Below are 24,361 nucleotides of genomic sequence, written 5' to 3'. Positions count from 1 at the left end.
TAACTAATGTTCTATTCCTAAGGATGGGTGAAAGACTGCACAATAAAAAAAAATATATCAGAGTACTGACAGATATTGTGCTCTAGGTGGCATCATTGCATCGATCATTTAAATGCAGCACATTCATTCAATCTAATATATACTAATAATGCAGGTACCACAAATACAGCATTCACAGAGTACCTGACTATCCTGCAATCTTTTCTTTTTTTTTTTGCCATTGTCTATAACTACAAGAAAAATATACACACTTATCCACCTAATACCTTGTGATTATGGCTTTAACCTCAACTGGCAACTGTCTGGATGAGATAATGAACAAGCTGAGTGCAGCAGATCATCCATCTTTCTATGAAGCTTCATCCAATTTAGTCTTGTGGGGACGATAGCTAACCAAGATGCAGTAGTGAAACCCACGCAAGAAGACTGCAGGTATTTAAGTGGCCCAGCACATACAGACGGGGCTGGACCTGCTGTGAAAGCTTCTTAAAAAAATTCTACTAAGGCAAGAAAAAATACTTCATAGATACTGAAATGGTTGTTTGTTCAGTACTGCACTCCAAAACCATTGCAGATACCTGGAAGCATAAGCAGTGGCAAGATCAGGAAGTCAGATACTAGGGTTCTGTCTGTGATAGAATCTGAAGACAGTGACTGCTATGCTTTAAGGACGGGGTTGGTAATGGACAAGGTAATGCTTCGTTGTAGTGCAGGACCGACCTCTTTATAGTGTGACTCTGCTGCATCAGCGCAGCCTGGTTCATGGCCCGGATCCAGCCATTCATGTCCTCCTGTGTGTCCGCACTGAAGAAATATGTCCGCATCCCCGAGTGTTCAGCCTGTGAGCCAATCACAGAGTTCTTATTGTAAATGTAGGAGCGCATTCCAGTATGGCTCGCCTATCAGAGAGAGAGAGAGAGAGAGAGAGAGAGCAAGAGAGAGACGTGAGAAAACAGGAGGAAACTGCCTGAGATGCTGAGAAGTGAACAACTGTGCTTTCTTGCTCACTGACAGCTGTCAAAAAAAGTGAAGTTCACTGCAAATTGTCACAGGAATAAATGAGAGGGAGGAAGCAAAGATCTGCAGCATACGGAAGGGAAACATTTTGTTCTTTCTGACAAGAAACAAAATACATAACACAGTTGACATTTACCAAAACAAAATAAAAAATTAAAAGATGCACAGAACAGCAGCAAGGAAAGAAAGTTTTGTGTGAATACACACAGACCATCACACTTCATACACATTGCCTTACCTTTTCTAATATCTAACAACTTCTCTGAATAGTGCAGCTTATACATTCGCCAAAAATCCAGCAAACTCCACCCACTTCTGATATTCACAACCAAGTAAACCACAGTAATGGTTCATTGACTGCATTTAAACTTTAAGAGCTGCTGATCATTTTGTTCCCAGACTGTAATTCTAATAGCTTTCCTTGTTAAAAAAAAATCACCTTTTCATTTCAAATCTGCAAAATGTAATTTATTTATTACACCTTCTCCACGTCAACAATCAAGCAATAAAAAAATGCAGTATTTAATCATAAGATTTACTGTAACTCCTATAACAATAACTGGCATCACATTAAATACACTGTGGACAGAGTGTGATTATAATATTACGTGATGGCAGATACCCAGAAGCATCTCATGTTACTGCAGAGAAACAGTCCTGATATCCCTCGTGTGCAAGAACAGAACTCCACCTGAAATGAAGGATCTTATTGAATGATATTATTTGTATTTAATGCAGTTGACTTTGTTGGGGAAAAAAAGGTTATCCTTTTTCATTGACGTGTCCAGAAACTGATATTCCACCATTATGCTTGTAACAACTGCAAACAGGTTTGAAGTTTTTCACAAATTTAACTTCTTGAAATTTTTACCATAGGATACTCCCCAGTCAAGTAAATACCATACTTAAATGTCTTCTCAAGAGAACCAAACACTGCATAAAAAAAGTGCAATAAGAGAATCACACAAAAGATCAGTTTTAATGTCGTATCACAATATAAAATGAATGTATGAGCAGCAAGGGATGGACGGCTGATGAAACACAATGAAATTAGAGAGTACTGCGAGGAAAGATGGCGGGGATCCTGCCATCCCTTTTCTCTCAAGATAAAAATTATGATGATGATAAGTGATAAATGAGCAGCTTTAGAAGACAAATACCAGAGCCACTGACCGCACAGTGTGTATTGTTGTCTTATTGTGAACTTACATACAGTGCCTACAAAAAAGATTACAGACTTGTCGCCTTTTCAAGCACTTTTCAACATCGCTGTGCATGTCAAACAACTGCGACTGTTTCCCAATATTCCGTTCTTTATGTGACTGGCAGTATTATGTGCTCTGGCATTGTCTGTCGATGGCCTGTTACAGCCACGTCTCTTCATGATGAGGCTCAAAATGCACATTTTGACAAGTGCATTCAACAGCTAGCAGCGAGACATTTAACAAATGAGTGGAGGATGGCGTCCCACTGATGAGGCGAAAGTGAAATCAGATACCTATTCATGCAAGACAGGAAGCCTGTGTGATGCAGGACTGCCGCCCGCGGAGAACAGTACTCACTCCGCCCGCGCAAACACACCGGGTCACAATGGGAAGCAATTGACCAACAGGGAATGAGAGAAACACAGTGATATGAGCAAAAGAATAGACAACAGAAAACAACAGGAAGTTACAGGTGATTGGTGCTGCCTCTAAAATAAAACAACAGAAATTGCTCAAGCTGTGCTATTTCGGGAGTCGGCACAGAAGTCAGAATGAGTAACAGTGCAGCATCATGAGGGTTTTGATACCTAACAATTACACACATCACTGGAGGGGGGGCTATAAATCCTGTGGGGGAGCAAAGCCGTGTCTGCTCCGAGCTTGGCAAAGTTTGTACACGTTAAAAATAGAGTCACTTTCTGAAATGCAGAGCAAGGGTGAGTGATTAATTTTTCCAACATAAAAAAAAACTAGAACTTCTGTGAGAGGCCGAGCTGTAAATTAACTTCAGTTCTGCTCAACATGTCCATAAAAGTAGTTTGTTCCACGGCTTTGGTAGCCTAATCTTCCCCCTCAGCATCTATCTTGAATTTCTCTCAGAGTTCATTCTCCTGCAACCTGTTTTCCTCAGACTCAGCACAAGGCTTTACCTGTGAGGTTGGTAACTTGAGTAATTAACCTTTTATAGGGAACTCATTAAAATACTTGGTATTTCTCAGATTTAACCTTGTTATTATATATTATTTCAAGATTGTTTTCATTTCGGTTGCTTTTTAATGTTGTGTATGCAAGAGTTATTATATTAATAATAATAAAAAAAGCTTCCTATCGTGAAACCACTAATAAAGTATTTATAGAATCTTGCACCTTAAAGTTCTTAGACTTTGTATCCTTTAAAATATTAGAAATAATATTTCGAGTGAAAAGTAAAGGTCTTCACACCAGTATTCAATCGTTTTTTTTCTTAATTAAGAGAAAATAATGATAATTTAAGAGGATTGGGTGTTTCATTTTTGGGAGCCATGAACTTAAAAGTGTGTAAATCTCAAAACAACATTGAAAGGTAAAATAATCAAGGGTTACAATGCAAAATGAATAAAATCTGAAATGATGAAGCAGAATAATAGAGTAAATTTCTGTTATGCTTTGTTTTTCTGGGGGGGGGGGGTTCTGTTATTTTGTATTACTGGCATTCAGGGTTACCTTATGGAATTTAAGGGGTAGGCAAAAATAAGCCTGGGCTTCAGCCTATACCCATTTCAGCTACAGTTTTTTGTGTGAGAAAATGTTTTAAGTACTATAAACTGAATGCACAAACTTTCAGTTTTGTACTGCAGAATTTTAACCATAAATTTGTATTATAAATTGAATTAAACCAATCATTCATTCATTCATTTGTATTTTATAATAAGTTGATAAAAGCACACATTCTTGATATCTCTTGCCTTAAAAATGCCTCTAACAAAAAAAAAAAAAGAAAGAAATCCCAGATGACCTTTGTGTATATAGGGTATAGCACATATCATCAAATATGTGATCAAAGGTACAAAACAACGATATTTATGTTATTATGAGACATGTGAAGCAGACGTAATGTCCAGGCTATTGATGATGAATAATTTTAGAAATCCAGGAATACATGTGGAAGTTGTCAAATATGGCTATTGCCTGTTGAAGAGATAAATGTCCATCGTGTGCGATGATGCCCACAAGCACAAACTGCATCTCCTGAAAACAAGCAGATACCTTTCAATAAAAGCCGTTGTCATGCATTGATCTCATGCACTCACTTTTGTTCAATTTTTTAAATCTCATCAACCTCCGGTGAGCTGCGGGATGCCATGGTCTGATCGAGAGCGACTGATGATTATGTTGGTTGTGCTGATGTTGGTGAGAATGGGTGTGTCTGCCAACATTGAACTTTTCTGTACTGTTTTGGCAAATTGAAGCGTGAGGAGCCACAGACTCTGGTAAAACATAGACAACAGGCAAAAGTCATCCCAAAACAATATGACTCATGTGATTCAAATCATATTTCTTTCAGCAGCCTGAAAATCCGATTTTACATCAGATCTGAGTGACTGTCGTGTTTTTTTGGTAAATGGTATCTGAGCTTTTGCAATGTGACCTCGGTTTAGACAGTAATGTGTGAATTCATCCAAATTTCGGATCAGCGCGTAAAAGATTCTGCACAAGAAGGAACAGGACTTGTTTCGATTCACATCACAAACATGTACAAAGGTAACAGCTATTGCTACACAAAAAAAAAAACGATGAGGAAGTTTGATATAATTCCTTTCTAGTTTCATCTGTTCGCAGCTCCAGATACAACATGGTATCTTGCTATTGTTTATCTGTGCATATAGATCACTGAAGTTTAATTAAAAAAAAACGTGAACAGACATAAAAAAAAAAGTCTGAGCAAAAAAATATGAATTGAGCATTTGGGCCTGCAGTCCTACACAACCTTCACTAAATATTCTCTATTCACCTGCCAATCAAATGGAGTTTAAGAATAATTTCTTTCCATGTCTCGCCCATTATTTCAGCTTAGTTTTTCAGGCCTGCACAGAGCAGCGTCTGTAATTCACTGCTCATGATATCAGTAGCTCTAACAACCTGGAACATCCCATTGTTGAACAACACCGTCTCCTGAGCAGCTGTCATGCTTGCTTAGCAGTAAACGAAATTTTCCAAAGCACCTCAGATGCCCATAATGAAATCTCCAGCTCTTTAATGCATGGTGGCTCAGGGAGGGGAGGGTTGGCCGAGTCCTTAACTACAGGGTGGTACAGCAGAGCTCAGGCTCATCTCACCTAACCTTACATATACTCTCCGACAAGCAGGGGGAGGAGACCGTGAAATGGTTGAATGAATAATTGATATTCCCAGCAGCATAATTATCATACAAAATCTATTGTATGCAATGTGATCCTTTTTTTTAATACACAGGAGATATGCACCAGGCAACCACACAGACGTTCACGCTCACGCTGACATCCACACACACACACACACACTCAGACACGTTTACAGACAAAATCCAAGCACAGAAATCCAGAGTACAAAGGAAGTGAAAAGGATTGCAGCAGAATGCCCTGAAGCCGCAGCAGCGCATCAAACATTCATTGTTCTTTGCAACACACTCTGCGTTTCTACAAAAGAGGAGCTGAATAATGTTAACATACAAGAGACAAAGAGTAAATCCCTTTGCTTTCTTCTGACAGAATGCATCAAAAACAAAAGGGGAAAAGAGTTCGCTGCATACACGTAAAGGCCTGGCACACTCCTTCAAGTGAAAATGATATAATTGTTTCATGTACAGTGCCATTCAACTTATAAAGGGTTTCCCCGGTGCGCATTACATCCAGATCGCTCTGATGCAACATGCGCTAAGCATTATGTTCTGTCTCTGTTATAACTGGTGGGGAACACGGAACCCGTGAGCTGCTAATTTGATCAAATAACACACTTAAAATATTGTAATCAGAATAAATTAATAGTTCAAGTGAAAGTGACTTAGGAATGTAAAATTATATCAGGCAATAACTGATGTAATAATAACGTTCAGGTGTTTGACTCCCCCCCTTTTTAACATTAAATTACAATCTGTGAAAATAAAACAACAAACATTACAAAGATATAGCATAAAGATTACTCAAAGAACAAAACTTGTGCATTAATTCCCACAAAAGTTTTTTAGATAAGTTCCATTAAAAGCTCGGGCTCAATGTCACGTCAGTGTTACCTTGAAAGCATATTTCCGGTTTATGTGGTCGTCAGGCTCCACCGGCGCTATGACGTAACTAGGCAGAGGGATGCTGCCGAGCACCGTTTCCTCGCGGCTGTCTGTGAAGCAAGACCACACGCAAACATACACGCCGAGTATTGTTAGAAGCTTTGAAAACGACACCTGATGTTGTCAGGATCTTTTGCGATTTATGAACAGTGACAATATTAGTGAGGCATAATTCATGGGTGACTCTTGTCCCGGCGAGGCCACCAGGCAGCATGCGGCGCGGCGTGGCATGTGGCGTATCTATTATTCAGCGTGATTAATGGAGGAGAGGAGGTAGGTGCTATAGCAACATAAGCAGCGATTACATCCCATATTAATAAGTTGATAGGAAAGAAAAAGTTGATGGAGAAAAAAAAAAAGGGGGAGATTATGTTCTTGTAATTAAAGCATGCCATTAATCAAAACGACATCAGTTAATGTTTATAAGTCTGATTTCACAAGTCTCTTTTATTTCGCGTCTGTTCACCCTTGACCAAGTGCACTTTTTATAGACTCACCTTTGTAGTAAAACAAGCAGTAGTCTGACAAAACAAACCACTTCCGTTTCCACAGTCGCATTCCAGAGCTGTCCTGGAGGTGAGGGAGGAAAACAAAGCGCACCGTGGGTTTACAAATAGTTCTCCTGGGCACGGATTTTAATTCACATCTTAATTAAAAAGTGTAGTTTGGGGATAACATGCTCATTAGCAGTGACCGTGGGGGTGATTGGGTGCTGGGAGGGGTGGTATGCACATATAACCAGGACGATAAGAGCTTTACTGTTTTATTTCTTGCAGCATCTTGGTGCAGCTGCAGCTTCATCATTAAACTCACTAATGAACACTTTTTGTTCTCATACTATTTAATTAAAAGGTTTGTGTAAAGGTAATCAGAGCCTTTAGTCTGTAAAATTCACGGTTTGCAGCAACACACAAAACATAATTGTTAAAAATAACATACAAATCACAGCATACCATAGAATAAAACTGTAATAGTGATGTTTATTGAACTTTTGGTTCATACTTTGTGTGTGATGCTCATACATCAAACTCAACCCTATGAAGGATGCTAATCTGTGATAAGCTCCAACTGATGTGTTCACGCTTTACTATGGGACCGGACTGACTCACAGCAACAGCAGGGGACCTTCAGCTTACCTGCTTATAGAGCCAGCCTCTTACTACCACCGGGATGTTGAGGTTTCTTTTAATAGCATGATCCCTTTTGCCAAAACTGTGCACTTTTCCCGTACCTCTGGAGTTCTGCATGAAGAACAAAAAAAGAAACGAAAAGAAAAAAGTGGGGTTGGGTTTCCAGAAGAACTGTGAGCCAAAGGTAAGAAACTTTTGGCTTATTTGGCTGCTCCCTTTTTACCGGAAGCGCTAAAGAAGTCACTGCAACTCACATGGTATGTATGTATATGCAGGGTTGAATAAAGAGAAACCCTGTGTTGACAATGGCATCGCCAGATGTAGCCCACTAAATTTGGCAGCATGTTTCTGTTACTTTCAGCGGAAACAATAAATGACCTTTTTTTTTAACAACATTTCCAGGGAAATACCAACTGGTTGTATATGTTTTCACTTACAATCAGGCATCTTTTCGGACTAGGTTGGTCCTTTGTGCAAAATGTTAGGGTTTTTTTTTCTTCATTTTTTTTTTTTAAGTGTACAATCACCACATTTAAAAGGCTCATATTATTCAGCTTTTCAACACTTTCACATGGGTCTTGTTGGTCCAAAAGGTTATATTCAAAGTTTATTGCACCAAAACAAGCTTTTCCTTGATTTTAAGCCATTCGAATATTGGATCATATGAGCTGCATTCAGAATCTGCTGTGTCTGTGTGAGCTGGACAGGCTCCGCCCACATATGCCCATCTTAGGAAGAAGAGGAAGTACTTCCTCTCGTGGTGCCATGTGCCAGAACAGAGCTGCCTAATTGTAGGAGGGTCAGAAGGAGGGCCTATCTTGATTGGGATTGGCTAAACCCCGATGATACTATAGGGTTTGATTTCTGATTCGCTCATTGGAGCAACACACTTTTTAAAAACTGAAACAAGCCAGGGAGAGAGAGGACAGACCTTCTTCACTTCCGGGGCGTCATCCCCAGGTATGGGGATGCATATTACTATTAGAAAACCATTAGAAAGTGAATGTTGCTTAATATGACCCCTCTAAGAAATAATTACAATTTTTAAACATATGAGTAAGAAAAAAGCCCCTTGCACGGATTAAAGGTCCTTTTCAATTTATTCCAGCAATTTGATGCACTGTGCTGAAAATAAGCCACCAATAGAGTGAGAGGCTCCAGGCAGTCACTTTTAAACTATTAAACTTATGCTCTATATATCTATGTCATATGTTAAACACTTCTAACAATCTCAGCAAAGACGGTGAGAAGCAAAGATGCTCACCTTTGACCCTGAGGTGACATCCACTGCGGCAGAGGTCACAGCCTTGGTAGAATCTGTGACCATGCTGGGAGATCTCTGATTGGCCGCTGACTTGGACCTACGGGCCTCTAACCTGCAGTCAAAGGATATCACTGACACAGACCGGATGAGAAGCTGAGTGGGGTTCTCAACTCCCCTGACATGCAGTGAAACAGAGCACAGCCCTGTGCTGAGCTTTCAGATATAAAGGATGTGACTATTTCCTGATAGCAACGCGAGGCCTGTCACAGCCACTGGCTTCACAGTGGATGTGTGAACAGTGACAACAACACTCTGGTAGCAGTTTGGTCTCACACTAACCTCAGGGCACACATCTTGTACACACACTTGGCCTGACACCAACCTCGGGGCACACACACACACACATACACACACACACTCATTCATCCATCAAGTCATCCATTTTCTTTACCGCTCTGTTCAATTTAGGGCCACATGGTGCCAATCCAAGCTGACTGTGGGCAGATAAAAGGAACAATCTGCACAGGTTGTCTCTGTGTGGTTGATTTTGCTAAAACCTTTGAGAAAACAACAGTTTGAAGGGTCTATAATACCGGTTAATTTCAAACAGTCTGGGTTAAGTCTCAGTCTGGCGTAGAGAATTAATGTGTATTAATTTAACAGCCAGAGTCCCAGTGTAGTTTAAAGAGGTCAATTCAAGTACGAAGAGTCTCGGTCTGTTTTTAAAGTATATTAAATAGTTACAGTCGAGTAAAAAGAGTCTTGGTCTCTTTGAAAGATTTCATGCCTGCTTTAAAGAATCCAGGTGTTATTTAAAGAGTAGAAAGTCTACTTTCAAGAGACTAGGACAAATGTCAAGAGTTTAGGCCGAGCTTCCTCTTTACAAATTTTGAGGCTCACTAGTCCAGGTCTGTTTGAATAAGTTTGGCTTCAGTTTAAAAATGCAATTTTTTCAAACCTTTTTTCTTCAGTATGGGTTAACTTAATGCCATCAAGGTCTTAAACATTTTAGAGTTGCGTAATTAATCACTGGATAATAGTGAAGTCATGCCCATGACAATAACTTCTAACAGTGTTTGCTTGCTTACACAGCACGTTTTCTGCTGTACGATGCCATTCATTACCAAGAAGACCCCCTTGTTTACTCAATGTTCACTATAGCAAGTCAGCCACTGAAGGCATACAGTACGAGTACATTCACACTCACTCAAAATACTTATTTCAGTAGCACTTTGACTGCCTTTTATAATGGACATGACTTGCATTTACACAAGTCCCTACTCACAGGTCTGGAGAAATAGTGTTAGATGGTAGCATTTTCAAAATTCCCCTGCAGCCAAGCAGCCCCGATAATGTCCTGTAGAAGCTCTTATTCTAAGAAAGGAGCCCAGTGCCTTGTTCCACAAAGGGGTTAAAAGCGGTACTAATGCAGTTGTTTTTCTTTTTTTTCCCTGAGTTCTGTGCTGCACCACACTATATCTCGGGAAAAGCAGATAAGGTATGTCAGAGTCTAAAGCAGAAATTACTGGTGGAATGAAAGAGAAAAAATCCGAGAGCTCACAGTGGAACAAAAGTTACAATATCTGCGCTCACACATTGGACAGCAGCCAGTATTTTTACAGGATGTTACCATCGTATCAAGGGGACTCTACTCTTTTATGTGAAGCTTTCATACTGTTTACCGCCACTGTCATTGGAGCAGTTCCCCTGGAGATTTGTTGTGGCATGTGGAGCTGAGAGTCAATATTTCATATTGTGTAGCATAGAAGGGGGTAAGTCACTGGGCTCCATCTCTGGCTATGAGTCGGAGGAAGGCCTATTTGACATTTCTAAATCCTTTCAGGCAGTGGTCATGCATAAGGAGAGTTAATGAATTGATCATTGTGTGATAATCTATAACAAAGTCAAAGGCTTTGGGCCACGAAAGCTCTGGGTGATCGACCTCTCTGTACAGGGAGGGGCCTCCCGAAGCTGCCTTTCCTCCTCAGTGCTCAATCCGATACAGGTCTCAAGGGTATAGCACTGAAATTCTTCTCCCTTAGAAGTGATGCAGTAAGACACCAATTTCATATTCACACATCATTATACCCAGAATGAGTCCCAGAACATCTCCATGACAGTGGAAAGGTCTGCAGCAGCACGTATTCACAGTGTGGCCGAGCCTGCACTGCACACATTAAACTGCAGCCTGGCTGTCACGCGCTGCACTGTAGTCACGTCTACAACAGGATTTTAACAAGGAGGTTGGAAAAGATGGGAGCAGGAGTTTGCACAGGAAAGCAGAAGCAGCCTTAAAGAGCTCCACTTTTACACATGGGTGAGCTTACTTGTTACAAGGAGCGTTTTTCAACCTATAAGCAGTTGTATTGTGTTTTCTGTTTTCAGTAAGGCTGTTACAAACCACGGGTTTGGAGAGTGGAAGATGTCGAAATCACCAGGTGGGAACCTTTTTTGATTCTACCAATTGATGGGTGCGTTTGTTTAGCCGCACTCACACTGTCTCCAGAAAGAGCTTATGCTGCCTCGTTTTTTGTTTTCCTTTTCATTCCCACAACTCAATCCAAACGACATACTGAATTTTTATTCACGTTAAAAACGGTGTAATCAATACTTTTTATTTATTTTATTTTATTTTATGACTAGGGATGCAAAAAAAATTACCTTTTTTATACATTTTAATATGTAACAATTTCTACTCATGTTCTTTAAATATATCCTGAGTATTGATATTTGTGCTCATGGCTACATGGTTCGCATTGAGGTGACACTAAAGGATAGAATTTCTTCAGTTGTATATTTTTCAAACATCTGTGCTCTTCATCATGCACCTACAGCCTTTAAACTGTGTAACGTCCATCCTTCTCAGCTGTTTAATGCATCACATCCGTTAACTTGCTACAACATGGGTGCACCGAGAAACGTTCCGTGTTTGGAGTGTAGAAGTGATTCATTGTTTTAAAGCATCCTTCATTCTGTAATCAATTAATTAATCACACACACGCACACACGTACACACGCACAAACACACACACACACAGAGGCAATTTCAGAGTCATCAGTTCACCTCAAATCCACGTTACTGGGGTATCTGACGAAAGATAATGCATGCAAACTCCACAAAGGCCCCCAAGCCCAACTCAGGCTTGAACCAGGAACCTTCACCCTGTGGGTGCTCACCACTACACCATGTCAGTGTCACTTTTGAGAAGCTCCATTAATCTGAAGAGTAAAGCTGAGGACCCTCTATTATTGAAATCTAATAACACATCAATAAAGTCATCACGAAGATAATGAATGAATGTAGTTTAATTTTGAAAGAAAAACAAATTGTCAGCAGCTCTTTTGAATGATGAATTGTTCATTGAACGTTAATTGTCTTTCCTAGCTGTTAGGACAGAGTACACACTTTGCTTGCCACTGCCATATACTTCCACGAAAGTTAAAAGCTATTTCTAAGTCTCTCCACTTCCATCAAATGACCCCAAATAATATCTTTGTATTTCAGAGTATACACAGTATACGTATGCATTGTTCACATGAAAAAAGTGCAGCTCACCTGTCTTGTAGTGTGTATTCTATGTTTTCAGGAGAGATTTGTCCGGTCACAGGATGCCGAAACGATGTCATCCTCACGTTGTGGCTGAGGAAGAAACAACACAGAGAAGGAAAATGAGAAATTATTGACCAGATTTCCCTAAAAGATCTGTGTTTTTAGACTTTTTTTAAGCTTGAGGAAACAGAAACACATCTTTGCTTACATTTATGCCCCAGCTAACCATTTAAAAATCCATGGTAGCACTGCAGCTCGCCACAGCTCATATTGCTTTACACAAAGTGTCGGGCTCAGCAATCTACTAAAGCCAGCTCACCAGGCTTTATTGATTTCAATTAGATGAGGCCATTCAGTGCTTTAACTAGAGCATAAACGCATGTTAGAGTCACATGACAGAATAAGAAACAGAAGGCAGTCACGCTGCTGCTGATGAGTGGAAGAAAACATCCTGTCGTGACGATGTTTATAATGGATACTGTCTGTTAAAGTTATATATGACTAAAAGCTAATTAAATAAAGAGTATAGGCTGCTTTACTTCAATTCGACACAACAAAATATTTAGTCTTATAACATGCAATCAATATTTAACTGCAATAATATTCACATCGACTAACTTTCCTGATCGCAGACTGTTATGTGGTATAAAACTAAGTTTACACATCAACTGCCAAAAGGGATAACACCCTAAACAAACCTTTGTTTTCACACACTGATTCATAGGATTCTTAGGGGCTGCTTCTCAGCCTTGTCATCTACGTAACTATTGTAACAGGCTTTGCTTCGGTCTCTCATTAAGCTTTTCATTTGGTTGTGCTCATGATTTACACAAAACAATAAACAGAGGACCATTTAAACTGCTGTCGCGACTGGTTCTGTGCACTCGTCTGACACGTCATCTAACATGCTGCTATTTAATTTCCAATATTATTATGTAAATATACAGTAAATGCAATTTTTGTGTCTGGTAGAAACATATTACAGAGTTATATACCGATTTACATTAAATTAGGTAGAAGGTCTTGCAGTAAAAACAAGCCTCCCCCTTATTTTGTGTTAAATTACATAACTAGTACAAGACCTCCGTCCTATTCAGGTGTGCTAGAAAAATGAGGTTAACAAGAATGTGCTGAACTGCAGTGTTGTGGATGTTTTTAGTGTCCCCTGAACCTCTCATAGTTCCACGCATCATCAACGTGCACATTATATTCTTCCGCAACTGAAAAACACTGTGCACAAGCCTGCTGTAAACACTGAGTAAATACTGCTGTGCAGAGGCTAAATACACAGCCTGCCTTTTCATAAACATGCACAGGGGCACAGATAAACAAATGGATGAGATAAACATGTTTACACTATCTTCACTTAAAGTGTACTAAGAGTAAATAAATGGCTATATATCAAGCAGTAATCATGGGAATCCTCTGAAGGATAGCTGCGAAGTTTACAAACTACAAACGCGCAGAACAGGAACAAATACAAATCGGCTTCTCGCTGCATCACCATGCAGCAGAGGGAGGAGAAACAAGCTGAGGAAGGGTGGAAAGATTTATGAGTTGATACTTCAGCAAAGTTCAGGGGGGGAGAATGATCCAGTTCTTTACACGCACAAAACATAAAAAAATAACCAAACCTAGAAACACGGCACATTCATGTATGTATTGACTGCATACAGCGTATACTAATGCATTCATAAAAACAAAGACACACATGGGCATAGTCAGGCTTGTTCCCAGTAAAAGCTCATAATTTGCTGAGCTGCACTGGGCACATACAGCACTGCACCAGCTTCCCCTGTTAATTAGGAATCTGCATTCTTTGAGGCTTTTGTTTTAGCCGCATTATTTCTGAACTATTTGTCACGGAATTTGCAGCATCCCCAGTTAGCGTACAAGCCACACACTGCAGCACAGTAGATCTGTTTGTTTGCACAAAACCAGTTTCCATTATAGCATGTGACGTGGCGCTATTGAAGAGGAGGAATCATACCCATCTACGCTGCGACAGCTACCATGGCGGGTCCTGGTTTGTATTGCAGGGATACAGCTTTACAGTCAAAGTAACGCCGGTGCAGATGACAAAATTTTACAACATAAACAAGATTGTGTGCTGAGACTCCACATAAATCATGGGTTGCCGTCATAAAATACATTTTGCTTAATGAAAGGCAAAGCAGAGGAGAGAAAGGTCATCTATTAAATCATCTCGCAGTCAAGGCTCCTTTTTAAAGGTTGATTAGGTCACATCAACTCTCCGCACAATTAACAAATATCTATCATACAGTATGTGAGTGGACAGTTGAAGTTCTCAGTCTCCATCAACTCATGGCTAAAAGAAGTTTTAATTACAAGGATAGAGGACATAAAACTACTTGTATGTAACAGGACATAAAAGCTCTGCAGCCATCAAGGCAAGCTGTTTTCATCATGATAAATAAGGTAAAGATATACAGTACCAATGCTTTCACTACCAAAGATCTTACACCAAAGCGATATAAAGGTGGCTACGGGGAAATACTATTTTATTGCAAAATCTAGACATTAACAGGCATAAACTACAGAGTTTAGATAAACTTAGAAGCTTAATAGTTTGATGGACCGTAAATAGGAGTAACTTGAGAAGACGCAACAATACAGTGTTTGTTTTAGCCTAAGCTTATAACAAGAAGATAGAAACAGCGGCAGTGCCACTCAGATGAGAAGAACATGCTGTCTTGTGTTTTGAAGTGCTGCAGCAACTGGGAGTCTCCGTTACCGCCTTGGCCCTGGCACATACCAACTTCTTGCAGAACCACAAAAGGCTCGGGGGTAATCCCTGTCCGACACAACAGTCTTGGCAGAAGGGGCACCAGGGGCAAGACTGTGGACTGAATACCTCTCCATTTCTCACACCAACAGAAACTGCTTCAAATTCCTGCACAACTCAAATCTACTAAGACAGTGATCACAGCAGCAACCCACTCAAAAACTAAACTCCTGCATCTATCCACACAACTCCTTTAAAAACACTGGAGGAAACAAACCAAATGACAACATATACACTGTAAGCACAGATCTTTGTGTTTTAATTAACTACTTGCTAAACCTTGTTGGATAACATATCGCAGCGATGCGTCTCACCCGCTGTGAGGTTGTGAATCATCATGGATCAGCTGCAGGACTGCTGCCGCAGGTCATGGAAATCCTCTCACCATTACGAAGGCAGGTGGACGATGCAGAGAAGGTCTCTCCTAGCAGCTGACATCCACAAAGAGCAGACAGAGTGGAGCCAGCAAGATGTGAGCCGAAGAGGGAGCTCTTTATTGTCACTGTATCCTGCTTCATATGTCCGGGTTTCATGACACACTTGCCGGGTGACTGGAGATAAACCATCTGCCTCCCTGCAAAGCCTTCACAGGGATGCCTCAGTCGCTCGTCGGGCCCTCCTCATTATCATTTTTGTCTTCCTCCCTCACCACCTTTCATCACTCTCTCATTTTAGAGCTGAATTTGCGACACTTTGTTCAATCTCTTAGGAAGAGTTGCAGTTGACATGCCTTTCTTAGGTCATTAAGACTGTCTTGGTTAAATTCTCTGTATAATTTGTTTAGTTTTTGTCTTTTCACAACCACATTCATTGCCATTTTCCTAGTTGTGATTGTCCAAGAAATACTTTCTTTCGTATCTGTTATTCACCAAGTGCTATTAGAATGAGGAGAGAAACATTTTTTATTTTTTTTTTAACTACCCAAGTCATCATTCTTTCATGATAGTTATGAGGTGCTTTTAAAATTCCCAATACAAAACATTTGACTGTGGAGTCTCATAAAGACACACATTCCCACACAAGATTTTTTTCCCCCATCAGTTCAAGGTTCAACGAGAAATTCTTACAATCCTTTAGCTAGTGACTACAACATTCATGTGAAATACAAACTTTAACAGATAAGTTGACAGTTCAAACAATGTTCTGGGTAATGTATTGCAACATGTAAAAGAGACACTTTATTTAAATTCTTGGGCACCCTCAAGGTCACATCGGGGTCCTTTTCTGAAGTTCTGGTTTAACAGTAACGTTGACCTTTGACTTCTGCTAAGAAGGAGTTGTAACTAATCCTGAGGAATGCCGAGCAGGGGAGCAGGTGGTACCAGCATACTGTAGCTATGGGGTAAACATAGCTGAATCTGACAACCACGCACACGTGAGCTTGAAACAATTACTACAGAGTTTCACTTTGATTCTTGTTTCATTTTGTCCCTAACATTGTAATTTTGAAACTATCTAACTCAATGACACATGTTAAATTTAAACGTATTTAGGCATTGTGATAGAGAAGTGCAGACAGAAGGGCTGCCGTGACAAGCAATTATTCTCAATAGCGTGAACACAGGCAAGAAGAGCCTCTTGTCTCTGCATTTATAATAGAAGTCACAGCATTAAAGTGGTGTCTGAATACTCAATGCAGACATCCTGAGGGCACCAAATGCTTAGAAAGAGCAAGTAGGAGTCACTGTTTTTCCAAAGCATAACAGCTCAGAAAATAAATATTTGTTTTCTGATCATTGCTGAATACTTGTTAACAATGCTTCCTTATCCATTTTCCCTTATTTTTTTTGGTTTAAATGTTAAATAACATGTTATAACTTATGCAATTGATGCTTTATATACAGGGCACGATGTTCTGGGGGTGGATGGTGGTTCGGAAAAAGTTTTACTGCAGGGAGGGATTCAATGTATCTTCCCTGCATACGAGTGTATGCTACTTCACCAGCAGACCGGGGCAGAAAAAAAAATGGAATAAATGTCTTAGAATTGTAAGTGAAGCTGAGCTGCCACCTGTCACAAGATTACCCTCAGATTAACTATGTACATAGTCTGCCTCACATCAAGCTGTGAAATTTGTTTGAAAGCCGGATATCAGTTATTTTCTAAATGAAAAAGATTATTTTCAATGGCTGACCCAGAAGCAACAAACGCAGTACATTTACTTAGAAAGCAAAAGTTATAGTAGGTCTATCTCTGCAACCAGCACCACGACTGACATTTCTTATGGAGAAAATAACTATTTTATATTATTTACATTTCAGCAGGACAGCTTTGGTAAAAAAAAAAAAAAAACGCAGAGAAAACACCAATGATTAAGTGAGCAAACCAAGTAGCAGTACGATGCTGTGACTCAGTAATGTTAGGTAGCGCCACACTTTCCCATGCATTTTGTGGTCTTTTCCAAGGATTCCCGGAAGCTATAACACAAACTGATGGAAAACTGAATATGAGTTGCATTATAAATGAAATATAGGAGCCCATATCCGACCACACATTGTCAGTAAAACACAAAATCAATGTGCAATCCTACTAATCACAGGTAAATAGCATTACTTCAATTAGGTTTGGCTGCTGTGCTGACTTATCCTACAGAAACAATTTAATTAGCTGTATCATTAATATCAGCAAGTTGATTCAATGTCTGTACGGCATCTGAAAAATAGGACAATAGCAAATCGATGAGGAGAAGCAAACTACAACGTGTCACTGAACTGCCTCATGGGGGTCATATTGTGCTTATGACACCACACCCAGGTAATGAGAATGCACATGATGAGAGTGAGATATCGACGACCTCCAGAAACACCCTGTAGCACCCCTATGCTGAGAGGCGAAAATTATTCAGATCTAATAACAGTGGCTTATGCATCGCATCCAGACAGGGGGAGCTATTAAGGAGATAAGCATTCAGTAGCAGGATTTCCACATGTTGACTGACCTTTATCAGTTTCACGGAGGAACACTGCAGCAGCCCCACTCTGCCTCATTTCCCTGACATTTACCAAGGAATTTTCTGGGCAGTCTATTCAGAGTTATTGAGAGCTTCCAGTGTGTTTCAGCATGTAAATGAGAGGAATCAGCTGCTGACCGACTGACTGTGTTTTCCCTGTCATTGCACTCATTCGCTGCTATCATCATCATCATAGCTAACATCATCATCATCATCATCATCATTATCATTGTTTTGCCCTGCAGAGACACAAAGCTGAACTGACAGTATGACACTGTGATTACAGCTATAATATAGGAGAGCTACGCCTTTACACGTGCATGCAGTCTAATTGCGAATGAATAAAGCAGGAAAATCGAGGTCCAAGCTCTGCGTTTATGGAGCCCGTAGTCAGCCAGCAAGCCACTTCAGCGGCACTGGATGGAAACAGGCACAAACAGCCCCAACGAGGCACACAAACAGGTGCAAAGGCTTGCCAGTGCCACTGAGTTCCTGTCAGACAAAAGGTTTGGCAGAAATCGAGAGAGCTGTCATCTTATTAACATTCAACACACACACACACAGTTCTGACACTGCACATTTTATTGCAGTCACAAATGTCCTTTAGGCCATTTTGCTCAAAAGCATAAGCAAAGCAACAGTTACATATTTCACAGTATTTGCGATAAATGCCAGTGTGGGCCATTAATGAACAATTAAAAAGTGAGGGGGGGGGGGGGGGGGGGGAATGCATCCTCTAATTCATCCCTTAAAAGAATTATTGCTTTGAGTGAAAATGCTGATTATTCTGTTCATGGTCCAAATAGTTTTTGGCAAAAATAGATTTTGCTCATCCGTCACATCCCATTTCATGCCTACCCAATTGAAAACTGTGTTTTTAAAAAAAAGCCATGTTCCTGTATACACAGGCTGGTTTGCAGTGTACTGCAATGTCTCAGCTTGTTATGTACTGCAGTTGTTCCAACAACTGCCTGCTGCATGAGGATGAAAGAAAAAAAGGTGGTAGGGAAAAAAGGAGACCCACAGGACTATTGGCTTTTTTCACATCAGGCTATGCTCTTCTGGCACACATTTAGCTGACTGATAACTATTTATAAAGAGCATTATAAAGTCATTCATTACAGTAATAGTAATTGTATGAGGCCTCCAACCATGAGAATAAAGTGTCTTTCAAAGGCACTTATCTTCAGTACAGGGATACCCCGTGACAAAAGAAGAAGTTGGGGAAGTTTTCTGAAACACGCATTAGTCAGGAAATAAATCAAAGATGGGACCCTGAAGCGTCGGGTCAATATTTAATAGCACACCTTATCAAGCACCTTTCTCTCTGAATATTGATGAATCAGAGCAATTGCCTTTGTTTAATCGCTTCATCTGGGCTAACACGACTTGTGTGAATTGGAAATATATCAAAATATATGAGTGTGAATGTAAAATATAAAACATTAAATGTACAGCAGCCGCACAGTGTGGTGGTGGTTAGCACAGTCACTTTTGGTTTTGTGGGGGATTCTGTGTTTGCATGTTCTCCCTGTGTGTTTGTGTAACCTTTCTCCGGGTATCATACTGTTCACACTCCATGTTCTCCTTTAAAAGCTGACCTTCATCAACTTTTCTGTCTTAAAATACAACAGCATGTACAGAGATTCTCTGGGTCATTTGAATGTAACAGTTAATTTTGAGTTAATATGCCTATTTTACTACATGGTAAAAGGCTACAGAGCTCTGATATTGAGTAAAAGATGGAAATCTAAATATTCCTGGTATCATGAAGTCAGAAACACCTCTGTATTACAGTGCTGCAGTTGCCATAAATGATTAGATAACACTGGTGTTTCATGTACACTGTAAAAAAAGCTGGTTTCAAGGTTCTGATGTTTGATCTGTCTCAAAAACACACAATCAGCCAAAGCATCATTCTGGTGGTAGAAACGATACGTAATACAGGCTGGAAGCACATCAGCGGATGAGGTTAGTCTTAAATGTAGCCTTTAAATGTGCAGAAATGTAAACAGTGGAGTTCATCAACATGTCGAATCAGTCAGACAAAGAGATCAACTGAAGGGAAACTAATCAAGTCTTTATCTAACCAACTCTAAACCCGTAGAAATTAGATCAGCCAATACCTCTTTCCTCTAGTGCCTCAGTAGTTCCCCACATCAACGCCTCAACAGGGAGAGCTTTATTGGTATTCTCCTCTCCTTCACTAACTGACACACACACTAATACATAAACAGGTCAGGAGCACTCAGTCAACTTTATCTTCAAAAACAATCCAAGCTAGGGATGCACAAGGATATCGACACAGCATCGGTATCTGCCAATAAACACTAAAAGATTGAACCTCAGCACAACCAGCATGATAACACGAGGCTGTCAAGGTCAAAAAAAGGAGATGATTACGTTGATGTGTGTAAAAGTGGGAAAAATCATACATGTCCGCTGTGTGGAGATTTTCTTTAAGATTTAGAAATTGATGACAAAGTCGTTGTTTGCAATGAACGCTCAACGTGGGTCATACGAGGAGGTCAAATCTGCTGGTTTTGAATTCTGAAAATCCAATCAGGCTCACTACCCAGTTCTGGTTCTAGTAGTCGTCAACATGACTGTCATTGGTTCCAGCTTGGATAAGTGTGCACAATAGTTTGAGCTCAGTTTGAGAAGCTATGGGGACTATTTTATGTTCTGTATAGCTGCAAAGTGCACTTTCATTATTCATACAACCAGAAATGGGTACAAATTATAAAGCATCTCGTGCCTTAACTTATTGTCAAAATGGTCTGAGAATATTAAAGAAAGAGTTTACAGTTTTGACTGGGAGCTGCTGCAAAACATCAGCAGTCTCATCACCGAGTTCACAAAAGCATCATAATGCAACTGTGATTTATTGTTGTCAGTATTTAGTACTGTATCAGAATATCAGCAATTGGCAATATTTAGTTTTTAAAATATCGGCATATCAGCAGATATCCAATATCGTGTATCCCGACTCGGAGCCAATCTCAGATTAAGAGCTCAAGAACACAAAACTCCACTTCCTTTAGAAAACACAGATGTTCTTCTCCGGGGTGTGACTATTACACACAGCTTTGACCCATTGTAGGTCACAGAGAGACGCAGATAAGTGGCACACACTAAAAAGAAGCAATTTGATCATGACAGCTGAAGCACAGATAGGTCATCAGAGTGTACACAGATGCAAAGTGAAAACTGCATGTCAGCACTCAGCAGGACATCACCAACAGCTGTTTGTCCTCTGCTACCGTCCTGCACGATGCAAAATGCAGTCAGACTTCTCTCACGGTTTCAGCCTGCAGCTCCTGCTCAAAACACTTTGGAAATTGGGAGAGAATATTGGATAGGAGTATTTTATCTGAAGAAGTTCCTCTATAATCGTGAGAGCTATGTCACCTTAAGACCATTTGTAACCTTTTCTTTCTCCCACAGGCCCATGCATCACACACAAAGAACTTTACTTCCTCAATCATTGCGAAGCAAGGTTGTTCACTCACTGATATTTTATGTGAGCCATCAAGAAACATTTTGTTTTACTTTACTGATGATTTGTGGTAATGATTGTGGTGTTAATTTGGAAACTGTTCCTTTTTTTTGTCTACAATGAATCTTACAGATGAATTACTGATATTTTAATTACCTTTTTACTTTATGAAAACATGATGATGATAAATACAATAAGTGCAGTAATGCAGTCACTGAACTGGACTGTTGTGGTGAAGAGAGAGCTGAGCTATAAAGCAAAGCTTGTCTGTTTACCGGTCGGTCTACATCTCCCCTCTCACCTATGGACATCTGGGTCATGACCGAAAGAATGAGATACAAGCGGCTGAGATGAGTTTTCTCCCCAGGGTGGCTGGCGTCACTCTTCCCGCTAGAGTGAGGAGTTCAATCATCCGGGGGAAGACTCAAAGTCGACCCGCTACTCCTCCACGCAATTTGAGGTGGTCCTGGTAACTGATTAGGATGCCCCCTGGTTACCTCCCATTAGAGGTTTACCAGGCTTGTCCAACTGAGAAAATGCCCCGAGGTCAGCCCAGGTCTCGCTGGAGAGATTACATCTCCATTTTAATTTGGGGTCTCCCCAAAAGAGCTGGAGGAAACTGTTGGGGGAAGGACATGTCTTGGCTTCATTCGTCTCTGTACTGCCAGACCTCTACGGACTAAGCAGGAAAGAAGATGGATGGAATACAACAACGGCAACAGTTGTAATATTTCATATCACCATCATAGAAGACACAAAAAGTCATATCAATTATGATAAAAATGATAATTATTGTCTAATTTCTCACAGTATCTTAATGGCCAGTTATATTTATACTTGATCTTACACAGAGGGCAGTGTAGCGGCAGATCGGCAGCATCCGCAAGCTGTGAATGTATATTGAGCTGCACTCGGCAGAAAATTACATTTGGGTCAGCGTTCAAGCAAATCATTCCAAATTAAGGTAAAAGCCAGCCAGTGTTGCTGTCGACTAGCAAAGCACGATGGGTATTTAGCAATGAGCTCTAATTAGTATTGATGCAATCAATGATGTAATTATGTTTAAACTAAACTCAATATCATTTCTTACCTTTGCCACATTGACCTCTGCACTGACATGTTGGAGTAATAAGCCTTCAGACTTTTTAGGTCTCGTTCCTGGGTCTTCACTGGAAAGAGATATCTAGAAAGTAATTAAGATGAGCAGCCGCACGCTTGCACACTAAATCACCACTTAGCTGACAGATGACTGAGGCTGTTATAGACACAAATTACCTCTTCAATACAACTCAACATAACTGAAGAAATATTAAGTACTGTATTCAAAACTGTAAATTAGTCTAATTTCAGTCTTTTATGGGCTGAAACTCCACATTTTCCCTGTGGCTAGAAAACAATAAAACAGAACATCTGCTTGAGTTTCACATACTCTTTATCAGCAGCGAAATGCAAAGCCGAAACCACATTGCAAAGCCAAACACAGCTCATCGCTTAGCTGTGCAATGTAGGACAGAAGGGGATGTGATGTGTTGGGGGGGGGGGGAATGCTAAAGCTGAAAATCTCAAACAGGATATAGTGAGGAACAAGATGGGCAGGGAAATGTGCGATAGACCAGTGGGAAAGTACATAAAGCCCTGGTGATACCACTGGCATCAATAAAACAAATCACTATGTAACCTTCCTGTTTCAGTAGTTCATACAAATATCCAATCATTTCTTCCGATGATGGCCCCATTGCCAACATCCAACAGTCGGCTCCCTTTTTAACTAACAGCCTCAATGAAGACTAATCACATCATGTGAAAATGCTGGTGGTAACTGATTAAACTTTTATTAGATGACCCTGGGTTATTACTCACTTGGATCTGACCAATTCACCCTTGAAACCCTTCAGGGAGCTCTACCCATGTGTAGGAGATTTAACTAGCAAAATGAACAACACACCATCAGCAGAATGAAAATGACAAAAGGGAAAAATGTCAAAAACACAAAAATGGTCACACAAGCTGCAGGGATTTCGATGTTCGCACTCCAATCACACTGATCAACTTCAATGTCCTCGTCCAGGACCTCCCATCTTGATGAAAAACAAAACCAAGCCATGCATAATAGAGGCAATGAGTCAATGTGAAAGCAGTTTGAAAAGAGACAAAGATATCTTTATTTGCAGGTCAAAGACATCCTGTACACACCCAGCGTTTCCATCTAATCCCATCCAAAACAAAGTACAGCACAAGCAGCACTCGGGAGCAGCACAGCTTTATAAAGCATGTGCACTGCCTGTCACCTGGAAACTAAAACATCGATCCCCCATTGGTAGGGTTGAATTAAAAAAAAATAAATGAAAAAAATGATCATGCCATTGGGCTCATTATTTTCAAAATGTGGCAACACTTTTGACTGAAACCGCACAAATGCGTACTGAGTACTTAATAGATTTGTCATCGTATGTGTTTGAGTGATAAAAAATGCACAGAGCGGTGTGTCCTCGAAGAGCGCAATTAGGAAAAGTGATGGTAGAAGAGCTTTGCCAAGATTTCTTTAATGCAAAGATGTGACGACAATAAGCTGCTTCAACTTAATATACAGTGTACAAAACAATATGAGCTGCTCCAAGGATGTGGTGATTTATGCTTCAAAGCTGTGCTTTCATAGGTGAACCTAAAGCAAAAAAAACACCAGAAAACAACCTTGTAGTGTGCTTTGTTGTAAAAGTAGTATGGCAGGGAAATATAACAATGTTACCTGTTACCCACTGCTACTGTCTGTCCACTCTGGAGAGACACAATCTCATCCAGTGTTCATCTAGATGAGAGGTTCAGTGGGTCTTTTCATTCTCACATCAAATGTCTATTAGCATT

The 24,361-nt window shown here is 40.2% G+C and overlaps 1 protein-coding gene across 2 annotated transcripts in view; it reads right to left on the bottom strand.

Annotated features, from left to right (window-relative positions):
* The window catches only part of plekha7b (pleckstrin homology domain containing, family A member 7b), a 68,659-nt gene that overhangs the window by 25,474 nt on the left and 18,824 nt on the right, over positions 1–24,361 (bottom strand). For both annotated transcript variants that reach the window (XM_080458661.1, XM_080458662.1), the window contains 6 exons: positions 12,251–12,334; positions 8,695–8,806; positions 7,437–7,541; positions 6,798–6,870; positions 6,250–6,350; positions 721–899 (listed from right to left, as the gene is read on the bottom strand). In XM_080458661.1, coding sequence (XP_080314787.1) covers positions 721–899; positions 6,250–6,350; positions 6,798–6,870; positions 7,437–7,541; positions 8,695–8,806; positions 12,251–12,334 — 654 coding nt within the window. The remainder of the gene's footprint in view (positions 1–720; positions 900–6,249; positions 6,351–6,797; positions 6,871–7,436; positions 7,542–8,694; positions 8,807–12,250; positions 12,335–24,361) is intronic.

This window comes from Lipophrys pholis (assembly GCF_963383615.2).
Source record: "Lipophrys pholis genome assembly, chromosome: 2".
In the NCBI taxonomy this organism is placed as follows: domain Eukaryota; kingdom Metazoa; phylum Chordata; class Actinopteri; order Blenniiformes; family Blenniidae; genus Lipophrys; species Lipophrys pholis.
The sequence above is the reverse complement of the archived record's forward strand: the minus strand, read 5'-3'. Positions and strand labels throughout refer to the sequence as shown.